At 44.5% G+C, this 19,707-nt stretch overlaps 1 protein-coding gene across 1 annotated transcript in view; it reads left to right on the forward strand.

Moving 5' to 3' along the window:
• LOXHD1 (lipoxygenase homology PLAT domains 1) overlaps positions 1 to 19,707 on the forward strand; it is a 155,214-nt gene that overhangs the window by 96,480 nt on the left and 39,027 nt on the right. Inside the window, exons 27-31 of the mRNA XM_075726325.1 lie at positions 927 to 1,089; positions 3,629 to 3,783; positions 4,637 to 4,846; positions 6,244 to 6,367; positions 15,483 to 15,691. Of these exons, the coding sequence (XP_075582440.1) occupies positions 927 to 1,089; positions 3,629 to 3,783; positions 4,637 to 4,846; positions 6,244 to 6,367; positions 15,483 to 15,691 (861 nt within the window). The remainder of the gene's footprint in view (positions 1 to 926; positions 1,090 to 3,628; positions 3,784 to 4,636; positions 4,847 to 6,243; positions 6,368 to 15,482; positions 15,692 to 19,707) is intronic.

The following is a 19,707-nucleotide window of genomic DNA, read 5'->3' on the forward strand; positions in this document are numbered from 1 at the left end:
ATGAAAACGGTGGCAGACAGAGTACTGCAAACACCAGAAAGCCCCTGTGCTACTTAGGAGAGAAACGCTGAAGTTGTCAGTAAAGAAAGGGCCTTTTTTTTCTTCCTTCACTTAGTTACTGTGAGATTAAAAGTAACTTTTTTTTTTTTTCCTGTTCAGTCTTGTGGGCTCTGCAAGTTGCATGATGTCTCATGCCCCTTTCTTTATGGAGACATCGCCTGGGGTGCCCAGCGCACAGGAAGCTGCCTGCCTCTTACCATCTTGGAGGCCTTACAGGAGTCTGTTCTTAATGAGTGGTCTGGGACTGATTTTGTTTACCAAGTGGAAAACACATGTTCCATTGTTTTTGTTTGTTTGATGATAGAAATCATATTTGTTTCCACCAAAGTGAAGTCAAAACAAAAGATCAAAAATTAAATCGCTATTTTTCTCCCCTTAATGCACGTAGGGGAATTGCCTGGAAACCAGCTTGAGTCACAGAATTATAGGGCAAAATCTTGAAGTATTGACTCAGAAAAAAACCCCTACCGACTTCAAAGAGAATGCTGCCTGAAAAAAGATCGAAGAGGGATTGCAGAGGCTCAGTAAAACACGGCTTCAGTGGGAATGATGCAGTCCTGATTAGGAATTTGCGAGATCAAAAACTGGGAAGGGCAGAGATCTACTGGATCATACAGCCAGTCTCACGCAGCCATTGGGAATACTGTTCTCTGCTACACATTCAGTTCTGCTTCTCAGAGCCCTCAGATGTCATCTTTCTGGGGAAAATATATTTCTATGTACTATTTCAGGTCTGCATCTACATACACATGCATACATACATGAGTTGAAAATTCTTGCTTCCATGTCAGAGTATTTTCAAAGGGAAAATGCCAACATGCGTTCACTTTGTGTTGAAGAGTTTGTCTCTGTCATGTTTACTTCAGGGCTCGGAAACTGTCACATTTCCATGTGAAAGATGGCTTGCAAAGTCTGAAGAGGATGGTGAGATTGTCAGAGAACTGGTACCATCTCATATTTTTACTGAAAAACTCATGAAGGATGGGACACTCAAGCAGATAGAGGAAGAAGTTGAAGACCCATTAGAAGGTAATACAACCCTCGGAGTATGTAAGGACCTGTTTATCTGATTTTTTGGAACAAAACATTTGGATGTGTGGTTCAAGCAAATGCAACGCTGGTACAACTGCTCACATTTCTTTCCCTTCCTGTTCTCTGGCCTCTCTCATACCTGAAGCACTTCTGTACAATACCACCATTATTTTCCTGTAGGGCATTTATAAACCTGTCACAGACACACTTTCACACGGACATAGTTTGTACATCTCCTCTGATGCCTAATGAATTTCCTCCATCTTGTCCTTGTCTCCCAGGCTAGGCAAACATCTTTCTTTGCCCAATTTCACCTGCCCTGTGCACTCTGCCTCTTCCTTTCCTACCCTACCAGTCTGATTTATGCTCCTCTTTCCTTCCAAAGCTGTTTTTCCCGCTGCTCTTCAGGTACCTATGGTCACCCTCTGAGGGCAGCCACCCTCACTTCATTAAAGTGCCTCTGGGGAGGAGAATAAAGTGTTCACATTCAGTGTTTGGTCCTCCTGCTAGATGAAGCAACTGAACAAGAACTGAAGTTTCATCCTAAAGTCGTTGCTTCTCTGTATGCCCAGCTGTTCCTAACTCTTTTTCCTCTAGGATGTCCTTTTCCCACTCTGAGCTCCTTCCGCCTTTGAGAGAAGTTGTGAATGTTCCTATACCCTGAGCGAAGCAAACAGAATTCAGCTGCCATCTTCATTCTTGGTTCTTGCATCTGGCAACAAAATGATTCAACAGAGAAAACCGTTCCTCTCCCTGTTTCTTTTCTCTCAGAGTGATTTGCATTTACAGTACACCGTTGTCAGGGTGGAATTTATATGGATTGCGTGTGTTTTCCATTGCCAAGGGAAGAGGTGTCTTGCTGTAAGGAAGGCTGGAGCCTTTGCACTGTGCCTGTAGAAGAGACGGGTACTTTTTCCCCTGTTAGGAACTACGTGATAGGTCATGGGAGACTTTTTTCCTGCGGAGGCAAAGACAGTTTTAATATCAATTAGTAAGTGGCATGACGGCTAGATGCCTGCATGGCATTTTCTTTAACTTACTAACTTCTGTTGCTTTATCTTGCATTAGTTACCACATCTTAACTAACCTAGGTGACTCATTTTTTCCTTCTAAAGGCAAAGCCTTAAAACAAGTTTTACAATCTATGGAATAGGATTTTTTGGATGGCTGAAGATTTCTTTTGGTTGGGAGCTAGGGCTAAGTTTGGGAACTTCTGCTTTAGATATAAAATATCTGGGATGGGAATTGTATCTTCTGCATCTCTATGAGTCCTCATACATCTTGGGCACTGATGCAGTGTAAATGACAGCAACGGAAAATCAGCTTGTGGTATTCGGAGGATCATCTTTTGTATAGGAGACTGCATTTCAGTCCTGAAGGTCTCCAGAACTGGCAAGCAAAATCCAAAGAGGGATTAATCGACTAATTAGACTATATGCATTGCTTCCTTCATTACTAATGTAGCAGTTGTCTTGCAAATATGAAGCTGTAATTCTATAGGACATAATGCGAAGAGGCAAACCAGAAAATCTGGCATTGCACCTAGCCTGATGAGTGGTCACGATCCATTTCTTAGAGAAATCGATGGAAAACTTTCATGGACTATGAAGCAGAATAGGCTCTGTTTTACTGGGAAAGCTAGGTACAGAAGAAAAAGACAATTTAGATATTTTCTTTGATGTTCTTAATGCACAAAGAAGATTCCTAGCTAAGACTTTGTGCCTCTTCCTCATTTGTTTTGCCCTGGGATTTGCAAGGAGGCATTCTCCAAGGCTTGTATGCCACCAGGGTAATCAGAGACTTGTACAGTTCCTAATTGTTTTCCTGGCAAGGATGCTTTTGGTGACTGTTTGTTTTCCCTCTATAATTGGGAAAAGTGTAGCAAAATAAAAATAGGAGTATTTAACAGGTTTAGTAAAGCACATTACTAAAGATTTGATGAGGTTTTATTGGATCGTCATTGAGCAACTAAAGAAAAAGGGTACTTAAACAGTACAGCTCCAACACTTCCTTAATTAAATACTGTCTCAGCAAAAGGACCCAGAAACCTGTTCTCTTTCTGTTTGGGGAATTTATAGAGATACATGCCATTAACTCTTGTAGTAATTGCACATCTGAGTCCCTGGAGTTTGTTTATGGAAGATGGAGTATTAAGAATTCAAAACACTGAATCACTTGTTCTCACATGTAGGTCCCTTGAGCCTCGGTATGAAAAGGTGCTGAGTTCCCTCACCTCTATCGACTTCGCATACAGTAATAACCGTAATGATTCTCTGCATTTTTATGTGATCAAAGTAATACACAGACATTGATTAGATGGGGAAAAGGAAAGTCAGCAAACTTCAGCCCAGTGATTCCCCAACCTTTGGATCATTATCAGAAGCCTGGAAGGATAAAGCATATGGGGTTTTTAAACCTCCAAGAACTGAGTGATGAGCAGAAAGTTTTGGGACCATTTTCTTAGGTAAATTCAGTATCTAAGGTAGACCTTGATAATTCACCTGGCCAGAAATCATGTGTCTCTTTCTTTCTGCAGTTCACACGTACAAGATTAGCGTGTTCACTGGAGATATCTATGGTGCTGGGACAGACGCTAATGTTTTCCTAAATATCTATGGAGATCTGGGGGACACAGGAGAGAGAAAACTCAGCAAATCTGAAATGAACTTCAACAAGTTTGAAAGAGGACAGGTACAAATGCAATGGGTTAATAACACTTTCTGTTTCACAGTCTTTAACCTAACCAGTCCATGACTTTTTTTATAGGATGAGTTTTCCTATGAGGGATGAATTGATTGATTCCATTTACCATGTTCATTACCTCTTAAAATGCTTTGTATGGATTGTCAGCTGGGTATTACGACTGACAGGCACTGCAGCACATGGGTAGATGTTTCTGTGAAGTCACTGATAGACAAATTATGAGCTTGTTCCATACAAACTGGCTTGAATTGTTAGCTGCAGTTTTGAGAGCACACAAAACCCAAGGTCTCTCATTCCCATAGCCTGTGTGCAGCTGATTTGCATGTACATAGTATATATTGTAATTCACCGCAGAGCATGATAAACTGATGGGACCTAAACTGCGGCCACATTTGACAAAATAACTCCAAAAGTGGTACTCTGTGGTCAGTCCATGAGTCATATCCACAGCCTTATATGAGAATATTCAGACATAATGATGGCAAAGATTTTCTTATCTTGATTGCCTATACCAATCTAACTGGGTTAGAAAAGAAAGTCTTACTTAAACTTAAAAACCAGGATGTAACATTCCAGGAATTCAATATTGTAATTGGTTGTAAAAGTGACATTTTGTGCAGCTCCCCTCATAGCAGAAGCAGGCTTCAAAACACTTCCCTGCAGAACAGTTTTAGCGTACAGAGACGCCTCTATAGACTGCTGCAAAGCTTTTAACCAAACACAGTCATGTGAGATGGAATTTAAACACATATTGTGCTCTGTAGTCTCTGTTTGCTTTTGTCCAGTAGATGATCTGTTGAGAGCTCATTAACAGAAGCAACTGCTATTGAACGCTCCACAGGAGGATACGTTTACTATACAGGCTGTGGACCTTGGCATTTTGTACAAGATCAAGATTCGTCATGACAATAGCATGTTTGGTCCTGACTGGTTCCTAGAAAAAGTAGAGATCCTGGATGAGACCACAGAGGAGTCGTTCATTTTCCTGTGTGAACGCTGGCTCTCTAAAAAGAAAGAGGACAAAAAGATAGAGCGTACTCTTTATGAGCAGGTACGGTTATAGCTCAAAGCTGCGATCCCACTGCTACTAAGAAATATAAAATGATTGAATATCTGGTTGAAGTCCAAGATAGATCATTAGGGGCGTATGCTTTTTCACTTGTCCAAAATGAATTTGTGATTTTCAGACAAGTGCTGAAAGTATGGCCGCTCTCAGCCCAGTATCACTAGCTCTGTAATTTGCAATTTCAACAGAAAAATCAAGGAGTCTAAGTGCAACTCTTCAGCTGAGAGTCGAAGTACCTTGCTGATGCACAGTAGAGTATATTTTCTTGCTGTGCTCACAAAGTAGGTTAGTTATGGGTCCCACTATTCAACATCCTCAAGTCAAAATATTGGGTCCTTTGACTTCATCCTCACTGCACTGGATGGGTTTATCTTTTCAGCTCTTTCTTCCACCACTGTCCAAACACAAAAAGCAATCTGTTTGCTACCACTCAAAGCACCACATGTTTTTAGTGAAATGGCCTTTCTACTTGCACATTCTCCATTGCTTTATCAGGCTAATATAGCTAATTGGAATTCAAGGTACATGCACTAATTAAAATTAGCAAACAAGATTAATAGACCTCTCTTGCTTCTATACAGTGAAACATAATAAAGCAGCTGATTATAAGTCCATTGTATTTAAGGAGTCCATTTTGCAAAATACAGTGACTTTTTAATTGACAGTTATCACTAAAATTATCATCAGTGAAATTGGGCCAGACTCATCCTGAATACAACAGAGTGGATGTAAGAAGAGTTACCATGGATGAGTATGGCCATATGCTCCCTCATAAAAATGCAGCACACAATGCTATGAATACTTGTGGTCACACTTACCCCATTGCTCATATTAATTCATAATGAGGAAAAGCTAATAACTTTTTTTAATTGTGTCACTGTGTGGTAAGAGCCTCACATTTATTGGACAATGACACTGAACACATCTGCAGTAACTCTTCAAATACAATAGATGTTTTGTATCATTCAGCTTTGCAGTACTCTCCCTCTTATGCTCTTTGACCTGTACTAGGCACATTACTTTGACGCTACACTGTGTGCCCTGATAAGCAAATCTGGCACTGTTCCATCCGGCTGAATTTTCTGCAGCTGTTGCTCACACAGGTAGCAGAGAAAAAGTCACAACACACCATTAAAATCTGTTAGGTCCATTATATTTTCTTTTATTATAACACACATCCAAAATGGCCTGTCGAGATTACCAATGAAGAAAATGAATGACTTGCAGTAAATTACAAGTCACATTCATTTGAGCTACACTGCGCAAAAAGCTACCTGGGGAACTACAGGGATTTCTTCGCATGTTCTTGGAGGCACATGGGAACAGCTGACAACACTTGAACACTCAACCTCATTACCCTCCCGTACATGCCTTCCAACTAGAGCTATGACAGCGAGCAAAACAGCCTGGATGGCTCATCTCTCAGCCTGTCGAGTCAGGATAGCAATGCAAACCTGAAGGAGATGAGAAAATCCAGTTTGGTCAAAGCGGCAGAAGAAGGATCACGTGAGTGAGCACCGTGTTTGATTGCATGCATGCATGTGTTCTTGGCTTTCAGTGCTTGAGAGGCTGTGTTCATCCTGGTGAAGAGCAAGGAGAGGCAGAAGAGCAACTTGCTTCTCTTCCCTGTGTGTTGTGACCGCTTTGGGAAGGGCTGGGTCAGTGCTTGCGTTTCTGTGTTTGTTGTTTTTCCTACAGCTCTCCAACCCTTCAGTGTTCCTATAGCTCTCCAACACTTCAGTGTTTCCAATGCTCTTCCTTCTCTCCTGTGGAAATCTGTGATGCTGTAGCTTGTCAGGATTAACTTCTCCATTGCCAGCAGATGTAAGTTCTCCAAACAGTGTGGTGCTTTGGACAGTGTGCCAATATCGTTAGGTAGGTGTTTTTTCAAGGGTATGCTGTTTTCTTTCATGGTGAGGTAGAATGCACAGGTGACCTCTACGGGCAACTGCAATAACAAATCATGTCCCTTAGATGCCTAAAGTTAGATGAGTCCATCCACGCCACCAAATGTAGAAAAGGAGCTAGTCAACAACATCCATAGGGCCTCTTCAGAAAGAAACCCACTGACCTGAAGAATCACACTCACTCTTCCTCCTCCTCCACCACCAACTTCATTGCAGACAACACTTCAGAGGTGGGAAGAAATGACACTACCCTCTGAACAGCGGGGTGTGATAGAGTTAAGGGAAGAATTTATGCAAGTTTTTTATAATTTTGTCTTAAGTGTTCTTCAAAGGACCCAAAACTCTTTGCAGTGAGAGGGACAGTAAGCAAGTCAGACATGTTATCACCAAACTCCTGGGCTATCTCCTGGGCTATCAGAGGCTCTTTTCCACATGATTCCTTAAAGTAGCTCTTGTTGCTGATACCAGCTTTTTTCCCCTCCTATATCTCTTTGACCTACTCAAGATGAGATTTCATGTAGCATATTAGATCTGAATTACCAAAGGTGGCTTTGAGTTTCTTGAGACCTTATTTGCCACGTTTAAGCCATCTCCCTTTTTTGTGATCAGGCTAGTAGTTCTCATCACCAAGGATGTTTGTTTAATATGAATTTAAATGTGATTTATTTTAGAACCCTTCGGGTTTTTTCCTTATGACACGTACCTGCATCACCGCAGCTGTTGGGTTGGGAGGGGAGTGGAATATGGGGAGCTGAGCAAGAGCACAGGTAAGTCTCTTGGCTCTCAGAAAACAAGCTTTGACTGAGAGGGCTCAGGTGAGTTTGTTTTTTTCTAGAGGGTGGTCTGTCTTATAACTGGGCAGAGGAGGAGGGTCTGCAAGCGCTGTCACCGGAAAACAGGCAGTCCATGAACTCTGAACTGAGTTTTCTGCTCAAACAACTGATGGAAACACTTGGTGGCTGTAGTGTAGAGTTTCATCTTTAGGCTCTGGTTCCTGAGACAAGGCAAAGCTGAATATAAAACAAAAATCTGTTTCTGGATTGCCTCTTATAAAAAGTGCAATATGCAGGACTGTGTCTGCAAAGGCCAGGTTTGCTCGGCTGCTGCTGATAGGAAGTGGGAAAGTTGCACAGGTTTTGCTTCTGTCCTGTGTGTGAAGGAAGCCTGGAAGATCAGTGTCCATCAGCTGAAGCTAACCTTTGTGGAAAATTTCCCCAGTCCATCGATATTTCCTTATAACTTCATTACCACACAGGCTTTTTTTCTCTGTATTTATATACCTTTTGATTAACCACCTCTGTGTTCCAGGACAATGATTTATCATCTAAATTGCACCTACAGTTTGTTGTCATCCTACATGGCATCTTTTAGCTTTAGATTAAGATTTTAGATGTATGGTTAAGATACTGTGTTGTAACAAGTAACTGGGCAGCCGCTGAGTCACAGTTACTGTCTGTATATGTGCTCTTACTCCACAGCAAGTACAAAATAATTAAACTTATCTTAAACTTCCATGGTAAGCCAAGTGTAAAATGATGTAATTTGACTTTGGAGTTAGAGATAGCTTTCACTGACATGGTCCAAGGGAACTCACACAAATGGTTACTGCAGCTCAGCTGATGGCCAGTAGCTTGTTGTGATGTGATACCTGGGGTGCATGTCCCACACCTTTAAGTTGAGAAGCAGACATAATGCTACACATCATTGCTTATCCTGGTCTGCAACGCATGTGTCTTGGGGCAACCCTTCTTTTGTATTCCCATATTGTGCTCAAATGAAAAATAAGTGATTCCCATGTTCCTTTTGATATTACTTCTGTGGCGAGAAAATGGATAACATCTGCCACATTGGCATTCCATGTAGTTTCACAAATAATGGGTAAATCATCAGCATCTCCCATGAGAATGCCTCTCCAGCAGAGCTAGGATAGTTCCCATCATCCGCATTGTGCCAGGGTGGTCTTTCCTGTCTGAGTCCTGGAGCTTGTCATCGCCACTATCTCTGTTGCAGTGACATGGCCTCATTAAGGAAACTGCATCTTGAAGGAACGTCAGATAAGATGGACTCAGTCACTGAGGTGAGCAGCTCCAGTGCCGGCATGATCGGCAGTGAAGCGCTCTAGCAGGGAGTGCAGGGGGGGTTCCCAAACCGGGGGAACCTCGGGGGAACCGAGAGATGCCGGGAGCCCGCAGATCGCGTCACAGTGGCTGATGAGGCCTGGGTGGGCCAAGGAGCCACGGCAGCCAAGCTGCCCCACACATATAAAGTCCTTAGGGAGCATTACCGTGAATGTCACCAACAGGGCGGGCACAGAGGATGTGGCGTGGCAGTCTGCACAGCAGTTGGCACAGCAGGGCGTGCAGGAAGGGCACTGAAGCTCTGCCAGCTCGACCAGGGAGCAATGGTATCCACCCGGCAGAAAGCCATGGCATCTCTAAGCTCTGCACCCACCACGACTGACACAGATTCCCAGACAGAGCTCCAGCGGGAACATGCTGCTACCCAGGTGTGGGACTGCAGGGTGAGCCCTGCTCTTACGGCAAGACCGGAGGGCAGCAGCGAGCACACCTGTGGGACGTGTGCCCAGGGAGAGGAACTCCTCCACTTGGTGACAGAGCTCCAGGAGGAGGTGAGTAGGTTGAGGAGTATCAGGGAGAGTGAGAGAGAGGTAGATTGCTGGAATCTCACCCTACGTTCCCTGAGACAGGCCCAACAGGCAGACAGGACGCATGATATGGAGGATTCCCTGTCCTCTCTCCGCCTGGCTGAACACAGTGACTTAAGGGACAGGGGGAAATGGTGACAAGTTCCTGCCCGGCACAGCAGGCATGTCTCCTATATGACCACCCCATCTTCCCAGGTGCCCTTGCATAATAGGTACGAGGGTCTGCAAGTGGAATTGAACAATAATGAAGACGATGGTTCTTCTAGGTTGGATGAGTGGCCAAGGTTAAGTCAGCCTGTGCCTTGCGTCAAAACTGCTTCCATAAAAAAGGGTCATTGTCCTAGGAGACTCCCTCCTGAAGGGAACAAGAAGGCCCAATGTGCAGACTGGACCCACTTTTTAGGGAGGTCTGCTGTCTCCCTGGGGCCCAGGTTAAAGACGTGAAGAGAAAACTTCCTACCCTGGTATGGCCCTCAGATTATCATCCATTCTTGATTTTTCAGGTAGGCAGTGATGAAGTTGCAACAAGAAGTCCAAGGGCAATCAAGAAAGACTTCAGGGCCTTGGGATGACTGGTTAAGGGATCAGGAGCACAAGTAGTGTTCTCCTCTATCCTTCCAGTTGCAGGGAATGATGAGGGAAGAAACAGAAAGAGCCAACAGGTCAATACCTGGTTCCAAGCCTGGTGTCAGCGGCAGAATTTTGGGTTTTTTGATCATGGGTCTGTCTACATGACACAAGGCCTGCTGGCAACAGACAGGGTACACCTGACTCAAAGCGGGAAAAGGATTTGTGCACAGAAGATAGCAGGGCTCATTGAAAGAGCTTTAAATGAGATTTGAAGGGGGAAAGGGATAAAACCAGGCTCACTGGAGATAAGCCTGGGGGCAGCACGTCAATATTTGAGGGAGGGTGTGCTAGAGAGATCCTTTGGTCTGCTGCCTCAATGGAGGTAGGGGATGGAGATTCATGTAGCAGCAAAAATGCAAGGGTTATGGATGTGTTAGAAACCACGAAAGCACCTGAGAATGGCCATGTAGGAATTAGGATTTCTCCCCCCAGAAAGGTGGTGGGATCAATGGCCCAACTGAAGTGCATCTACACCAATGCACACAGCAATGGGCAACAAACAGGAGGAGCTGGAAGCCACTGTGAAGCAGGAAAACTATGATATAGTTGTGGTCACAGAAACATGGTGGGATGACCCACACAACTGGAATGCTGCACTGGATGGCTATAAACTCTTCAGAAGGGATAGGCAGGGAAGAAGAGGCGGTGGGGTAGCCCTGTATGTTAGGGAGTGTTTTGATTATCTAGAGCTTAATGATGGTGATGAGAGGGTTGAGTGTTTATGGGTAAGAATCAGGGAGAAGGCCAACAAGGCAGATACCATGGTGGGAGTCTGTCATAGACCACCCAACCAGGATGAAGAGGCAGACGAAGTATTCTATAAGCATCTGGGAGAAGTCTCACAAATGCTAGCCCTTGTTCTTGGGGGGGACTTCAACTTATCAGATCTCTGCTGGAAAAGCAATACAACAGAGAGGAAACAATCTAGACAGTTCCTGGAGTGTGTGGAAGATAACTTTCTGAAACAGTTGGTGAGTGAGCCAACCAGGGAATGTGCCCAGCTGAACCTGTTGTTTGCAAACAGAGAAGGACTTATGGGTGATATGACGGCTGGAGGCTGTCTTGGGCCTAGCAATCACAAAATGATGGAGTTTTCGATCCTTGGAGAAGTAAGGAGGAGGGTCAGCAGAACTGCTACCTTGGACTTTCAGAGGGCTTTCTTTGGCTTGTTGAGGAGCCTGGTTGACAGAATCCCTCAGGAGGCAGTCCTGAATGGCAAAGGAGTCCAGGAAGGCTGGACATTCTTCAAGAAGGAAATCTTAAAAGTGCAGGAGCATGCCATCCCCATATGCCAAAAGACAAGCCAGCGGGGAAGAAGACTGGCCTGGCTGAACAGAGAGCTTTGGCTGGAACTCAGGAAAAAAAAGGAGAGTTTATGACCTTTGGAAGAAGGGGCAGGAAACTCAGGAGGCCTACAAGGATGTCATGAGGTTATGCAGGGAGGAAATTAGAAGGGCCAAAGCCCAACTAGAACTTAATCTGGCTACTGCCACAAAAAACATTGAAAAATATTTCTATAAATATATTAGCAACAAAAGGAGGGCTAGGGAGAATCTCCATCCTTTATTGGATGCAGGGGCAAACATAGTGACAAAGGATGAGGAAAAAGCTGAGGTACTTAATGCTGCCTTTGCCTCAGTCTTTAATAGTAAGGCCAGTTGTTCTCTGGGCACCCAGCCCCCTGAGCTGGAAGACAGGGGTGTGGAGCAAAATGAAGCCCAGATAACCCAAGGGAAAATGGTTAGTGGCCTGCTACACCACTTAGATGCACACAAGTCAATGGGGCTGGATGGGATCCACCCAAGGGTACTGAGGGAGCTGGCAGATGTGCTCACCAAGCCACTTTCAATCCTTTACCAGCAGTCCTGGCTAACTGGGGAGGTCCCAGTTGACTGGAGGTCAGCAAATTGATGCCCATCTACAAGAAGGGCCAGAAGGAGGAACTACAGTCTTGTCAGTCTGACCTTGGTGCCAGGGAAGGCTATGGAGGAGATCATCTTGAGTGCCATCACATGGCATGTACAGGACAACCAGGTGATCAGGCCCAGTCGGCATGGGTTTATGAAAGGCAGGTCCTGCTTGACCAACCTGATCTCCTTCTATGACAAGGTGACCCGCCTAGTGGATGAGGGAAAGGCTGTGGATGTTGTTTACATAGTCTTTAGTAAAGCTTTTAACACCATCTCCCACAGCATTCTTCTGGAGGAACTGGCTGCTCCTGGCTTGGCTGGGCGTACTCTTCACTGGGTAAAAAACTGGCTGGATGGCCGGGCCCAAAGAATTGTGGGGAATGGAGTTAAATCCAGTTGGTGGCTGGTCAGAAGTGGTGTTCCCCAGGGCTCAGTTTTGGGGCCAGTTCTGTTTAATATCTTTATCAATGATCTGGATGAGGGGATCAAGTGCACCCTCAGTAAGTTTGCAGACAACACCAAGTTGGGCAGGAGTGTTGATCTGCTTGAGGGTAGGAAGGCTCTACAGAGGGATCTGGCCAGGCTGGACCGATGGGCTGAGGCCAATTGTATGAGGTTCAACAAGGCCAAGTGCCGGGTCCTGCACTTGGATCACAACAACCCCATGCAACGCTGCAGGCTTGGGGAAGAGTGGCTGGGAAGCTGCCTGGCTGAAAAGGACCTGGGGGTGTTTGTTGACAGCGGCTGAACATGAGCCAGCAGTGTGCCCAGGTGGCCAAGAAGGCCAGCAGCATCCTGGCTTGTGTCAAGAATAGTGTGGCCAGCAGGAGCAGGGCAGTGATCGTCCCCCTGTACTCGGCACTTGTGAGGCCGCACCTGGAATGCTGTGTCCAGTTTTGGGCCCCTCAATACAAGGAGGACATTGAGGTGCTGGAGCGTGTCCAGAGAAGGGCAACGGAGCTGGGGAAGGGTCTGGAGCACAGGGCTGGTGGGGAGCGGCTGAGGGAGCTGGGGATGTTCAGCCTGGAGAAGAGGAGGCTGAGGGGAGACCTTATTGCTCTCTACAACTGCCTGAAAGGAGGTTGTAGCGAGGTGGGTGTTGGTCTCTTCTCCCAAGTAACAAGCACTAGGACAAGAGGAAATGGCCTCAAGTTGCGCCAGGGGAGGTTTGTATTAGATATTATTGGGAGAAATTTCTTCATGGAAAGGGTTGTCAAGCACTGGAACAGGCTGCCCAGGGAAGTGGTTGAGTCCCCATCCCTGGGGTTATTTAAAAGATGCGTAGATGTGATGCTTAGAGACGTGGTTTAGTGGTGGGCTTGGCAGTGTTAGGTTAACAGCTGGACTCGATGATCTTAAAGGTCTTTTCCAGCCTGAGCAATTCTATGATTCTATGACTGTGTGAGCCAGACAGCCACCTCCTGAGCTGGATAAAAAGCCAGCTGTTAATTAGTTGATTAGGGGAATTGGTATTGGGAGTTGCCTGGGAAAGGGAGTGACAGTGTGAGCAGCCCAGTTCTGACTGTCTCATGCGCAAGATGGTGAATACCCTTGAGGGGTAGGAGGTGATGTGAAGATGGAGCACAGAGAAAGGTCCTGTTGACTAGGAATCTCCTTGGGTCTGAACTGGGAACCCTGCTCCGTGCTGGAAGGCAGTGCTGGAGATGGTGTGGTCTAGATCCCTAGTGAAACCCAACCCCCTGTGAGGGGGACACATGCCCTAAACCAGCCTGAACCCTGCACAGGGATTCAGGGAAACGGGGCAAAAGGCATGTTTGCCCTATGGAGTCCCAGAGAAAGAGGGAGACGATGGAGAGAGGAGATAAATTAAAGCATCAGTTTTCTAGTTTTTAAAGGAAAGAACAGCAAACAGTGTTTCCTGCTGTCTGGTAGCAAGCTACTCTATGTCTCTGTATCCATTATTTAAAGTGGGGAATGATAACAATTTCTCATAGTTCTCATTTTTTACATAGGTGTTTCAAGTACTTTGGCTTGAGGATGCAACATCAGTTGGAAATGCTGTGAACTTAGTCTGTCACTGGAGAACAGGGTAAAAACTGTATAAAAGAAAATTTTATCCCTATTCAAAATACACTTTTTTAAAAAGAGGAGTCTGGAGCTGTTCTAAATATGACCCCTCAACATATTCTTATAAAATCTGTCTTGCCTACAGCTAAACCCTTTCTCCTGCTAACGCCAGCAGTACCAATGGTTATTTTGCGAAGAATGCATTGCATATCATTATGCTGAAGTGCACACTGAAATGTAAATGATACCATAAAGGGGAGAATATCTCTTGCCTAATCATCAGTTCATTTTGTGTTGGTACACAAAATCCTCAAACTGGGGCTGAATGAACCTCTTTGGGTTCTGCTCTGTCCAGAGGTAAGAACAGATTTGGTCAGCATGAATTCATGCCTTCCCTGATATTGCACACATATTCTGAGCTTGATGTGAGTTTCTAGCACAACCCCCACCCCAAAAATGCTGTTAGTCATCATAAAGAAAAATTAGATGTCAGTCCCAGATGATCTGAAAGACAACCAAGTTTTTTGTCAAGGTTTATAAACCTTTTTTTTTAAATCGAAAAAGCGATGATGAAGCTGGGCTGAGTTTTGAGTCTGTGACGAGGCAAGTTTCAGAGCTCCGAGTCTTGTCAGAAAGGTTTGAACAGCCCTGCACAAATGTTCTGAGAAATCAAATGAGTATTCAGCATCTAATTCTGCACTGCCAGCTCAGCTTACCCAAATGAGCTTTTGGAAAGTCTGGCACTTCCTTCCTTTTAATAACTCCCTTTTAAAAACTGAACTGCAATTTCTGAAAACCACAGGAAAACCTGCTAAGTCCCAAGCCTTGGCCTGAAGGTTTTTCCCGTAACCAATATTATTATGCAATATATAAAATTATTGAGTGACTTACCTTTAATACAAGGCTTATTCATAGTTTGCCTGGATTTGCAAAGGGATGCTGAAACCCTGAGCTGCCCCATAGATCACAGCAATCCTTCAATGAAGCACAAAGGAGAACATTTGCAGTTGTACTGGGACATTCAGTCAGTGATGGTTTACCTTGGAGTCAGCATGGATTTATTTGCCTTTATTGAACGGTGAGCGTAAGATCGCTTCGGTCTGATAGCCTATTTAAGATTTAGGTGCTCAGTCTCATCTTCCGGAAGGTCTCTTGGTGTAAATAAGGATTAAAGCCTTTTGCTGTTCTGTTGTCTATTAGGGAATAATCTGGACTTATAAACTCTTTGCAGCCAGTAGGGTTGTCTGGGGAAATTAACCCTTGCAGAATTTGGTCCCAAGCGTGTACGGGAAAGTAGTCTCCCATGCATGTTTGTAGCCCAGTGCAGCATGGCGTTATCCCTCTCCGAATGAGTTCAATGGGATGTGAACCTATTCAGCATGCACAACTGCTCCCTCTGATGGGATGAGTCCCTGGTTTTCTGAAGTCTCATGTAAATGCATATGTGTGTGGGGTTTCTGATGACTAAACCTCTGTTGCAGTGATCCCATACCACATCACCATCACGACAGGCACAGAATACGACTCTAGCACCGACAGCCGAGTGTACATCATCATCATGGGTCCTCAGAAAGTGCAGACGGAGAGGCTGTGGCTGGATCTCCCAGAAGGAAAAGACGAGTTTGCAGATGGCTCCGTAGAGAAATTCTCTGTTTGGGGCCTAGATGTTGGAGAGATCAAAAAAGTGGAGGTACTTTGTGAATGCAGCGCAAGCACTGGAGGCATATGAAATACGTGGCCAAAGGAAGCACATGTTCCTGTTATTCTTAGCAGCAAAGGGAAGGCACTCGGGTCTAAAAGGAATGTGAACAGGGATGTGCTAATGAGATTTCACGTGTGTCTGAACCTGAAAATAAGTACGTTTACATCTCACAAAACCAAGATCCTTGGGAAGCAGAATATAATTTTGAATTACAAGGAAGTTGTAACATGCCCCAGTTTTGTCCCATCTCTGGCACTGTTTTTTCATAGTCAAGCCCTGTTATTGACAGATGCAGTGAAGGTTTCCACGATGCAGTCCTCCATCAGTCTTCTTCCTAGTTGATTTTTACACTACTTCCATTTGGGTTTCATAAATTGTGCCTGCAGTGAGAAACACATCTTCTATAATTTTCTAGCTAAATATGAAAATTGTTTTCGCTTGGAGGACCCAGGCTTAGAGAAGAAAATTAATCATCGTTCATAAGTAACATGCACAAATAGATTTCAGTACAGGAGCCATTTTTTCTGCTATGGCTCAGGGAGACAGAATTTGCATAGACTTTCCATCACTGAGCTTAAACTTCACATGAATCTTTCAGAGCGCTTGTGTACATCATTCTTGTTTCATACGGCAGTTCTGTCTCCTGAAAGCCTGCTCCAGCCCCTTGAGTGCTGAAACCCACAGCATCTGAGGACTTCAAGAGCCTATTTAATTTTAATTTTACCCCATGCTCTGTGTTGCAGTAAACCTACCTGTCGATGGTCATGCTTGTGTATTTGGAGGGAGACAAGTGAGAAAAATAGAGAGAGAAATCCTAACTAATCAAAAAATCCTTGCAGTTGTATGTCCTGTTGTAGCAGCTGATAGACTGAAGCACTCCCATTAGCTTTCATTCAAGCAATGGATTCTGACACCTTGAGAAGTCTCCATCCTAGATTTGAGTTTATTATCAAGAGATTTTCTTAATGCACTCCAAGTGCCTGGTTATTACGAGTATGAGTGGCACTTTCTATGTAGCCATCTCTAGGTCAAACTTTGAAAGTGAAGCAAGTACATAAATCCTTTTCTTCCAGACTGTGTGCACATGGAAACAGCCATGGGCTGGGACAGAGGAGGAGAAAAAAGCCAGAAAAACACCTCAGTGTCAGAGAGACCAAAAAGGCTGGATGAAGAAAGAAACAGAAAGGGATGCTGGAAAAGGGACAGTGAGTAGGATGAGGAAGGGGCAGAGAATAGCAGAAAGTAGGAGCAGACACGTGGAAATAGAGGGAAGCAAGGAAAAGAAATAATTTGAAAAGGATTACAAATGTCAAAGAAGAGAAAAGGTTGCAAACGAAAGAAATAAGATACAGCTTTCAAGCTGGGTGATGTTCTTCTGCTCTCTTTCACCCCTGTTCTCAGTGATCTCACCAGTCTGCTGCCTCACCTCTTGCTCATTTTTCCCTTTTAGTTTGTAACCCCCCAGCTCATGGCTGGAGGAGCCATCTGCTGCTGGCCTTCTGCCCTCCTTCATGCAGTGCCCTCTGCTTGGAAGGTCTCTCCTTGTTGATCCACGTCCCAGCGATGACATCGATGTGCCAGTCTGCTGTGGTTGCCATGGAATCAGTCCATATTTTCCCTGTAGAAAATTGCAGTGTTCAGGGACATTGCAGAAAATTGCTAGTTATCTACTTGGGAAAAGTGAGGAACAGTTCATTCTCAGACTTGGCATTTGGCTGCTTCTGGAAGAAGGCAGGAAGTTCTGAATATGAGTTACCATGTGAAAATAGGGTAGCATGGAGATTAAGTTTCCAGAAGCCCTCTGTATAACCCAAGCAGCAGACTGCAGGATTTAGTAGGATCGTAAGATTTGCAGTGTGATGCCACTTTTAGTGTGGTATTATTCTCCTGCTGCAAATATACTGTAGTGAAAGCAGAAACAGTGGAACGTGAAGTAATTTGAAAGGGGCCCATTTATACCTGTCTTGTAAGCCTACAGGTATGGTATTTACTACTGGGGTACTTTAATAGACATGCTGACAGGAAAATAAATAATACAAGTTATTGGGTAGAGGCACTTTACACTGTGTTCTTAAAACCAGTTTTAATATTTCTTCTTCTAATGAGTGAAAGTGTCGCTGTTCCTAGACTGCTGTTGCTGCAGAGAGACACAGGTATGATCAGAGGAGTCCTGCATTGGTCTGCATTTCTAAACCACTTCTGGTTCAGAGCCTTTCTCCATCACAAGCACAGAGTAAAGTCAAGGATATACAAGTGTTGCAAGTCCAGTCTCTTGCTGACTAGGGACCTGATCGTGGAAGACCCTCAGGTCTCTCTAGTATTCTCTGCACCTTACAGAATAAGCAGGAAATCCCTTTTTTTTTGGCAGCTTTTCCTTCTATCTACTGTTCAAATTCTCTCCCATTTTCCCTTGTTGTTGCATTTGGTTTCAATGTGATTGTGAGCTGCTCGGTGCAAATTGTGCATCTTAGTCTTGATGTGAAGTATTCAACAGTCCCTCAAGGACAGTGGGAATGAGTTACAAGGATTTTCAAACAGCCCAAGGATCTACCTGGCTTTGAAATTCTGTCATTCTAACTTAGTTCAAACAACTCAAACAGCTTGTCGTGATGTTGGTACGCATGTCCAGGCTATGCTGCTGGTGTCGCCATGGCTTTGGATCATTCACCATATTGGCATGGTCTACCTAAACATTTGCTTGGAACTGAAAGACAAATCCCAGTGCTCTGCTCTAAAAGACCAGCGATAAGGAAGACTCAGCACTGGATGAGTTTGTTGCAGACTTTACAACATCGTTCTTGGAGCACTTGGAAATCTGCTTGTGTGCAGGATGTCCAAGGCAGCTGGATGCACAGGATGCTTTCTTCTGGCCAGACACTGATACTAAAGGAGTTAAAGGTTGCTGTGAAAGCCTGGTACCTAGCAATGTCTTGGAATGATGCTCTATGAGGTGGCTGTAATGAACTCAGAAGAGCAGCAGACTTTAATGGGCTCATTGGGATTTTCCCTCGGGCTGCTCTGTCCCTGCTTCACTGCAGAGCCATTGCCCTAAACTTGCCCCAGCACCTCATCTGCGCCATCCTGCAACAGGTCTCAAGAGGCTGTGTGCAGACTCTCAGAGGGGCTTTGGGTTTGGAGAAGGGCAGCCAAGCTGGCAGAGAGGGAATGGGAAGGCAAGCATTATATTCCCATTCACCTCACACCCCAGGAATCTGAGAATTAATGCATCCATTGTAGACTTGAATTTCCCTAGTGGTTAACTCTAATTTTCTGCAGCTGCACAGACATTAGTATAGTAATAATACTCCTAATAGCAGTGATGGCTGAGACAGTCAGATGAAAAAGATCACTTGTTTTTTTGGGGAAAAAAAGATACCACAGATATATCACCCTAGATGAACCTGTTATTAAAAATTATTTTCTGAGCAATCCTAAATATCCTAATAATTTAAAACCAACAAAAAAGCAAGAGCTAAGGACCTAGTTCCTAGTAATGACACAAACAACATTTGCTCTGAAAATAATGAACTGTAGGTAGCTCTTTTATTCAACCTTTTATGTACAGATAGCTCATTGGAATGACAGGCTGACTGAGTTTTGTACATCAGCTGGGGTACATAATTATGCTTGTAGGTCTGCCCTGGGATGAGTTGCCCACATTCTTTAAGAGGGACACATGCAGTTTCTTGAGAAGTTTGCACCATCAACAACCTTTTGCTGCTGGAATACCTGTAGGAACATTGCTTGTTGCTCTTCATGGCCAGACTCAGCTCCAGCTGGGCTTTGGCTTTCCTACCCTCATCCCTGCACACCTGGGCAGCGTCTCTGTATGCCTCCAGGTCCCCTGTCCCTGCTGCCACATTTTGTATTCTTTCTTTCTCCATGTAAATTTTGTCAGGAGCCCCTTGTTCATCCATGCAGGCTTCCTGCCGCTCTTGTGTGACTTCCTGCTCTTCAGGATGAACCATTCTTGAGTTTGGAGGGGGTGGTCCTTGAAAATCAAC

This window comes from Pelecanus crispus, chromosome Z, assembly GCF_030463565.1.
Source record: "Pelecanus crispus isolate bPelCri1 chromosome Z, bPelCri1.pri, whole genome shotgun sequence".
NCBI lineage: Eukaryota > Metazoa > Chordata > Aves > Pelecaniformes > Pelecanidae > Pelecanus > Pelecanus crispus.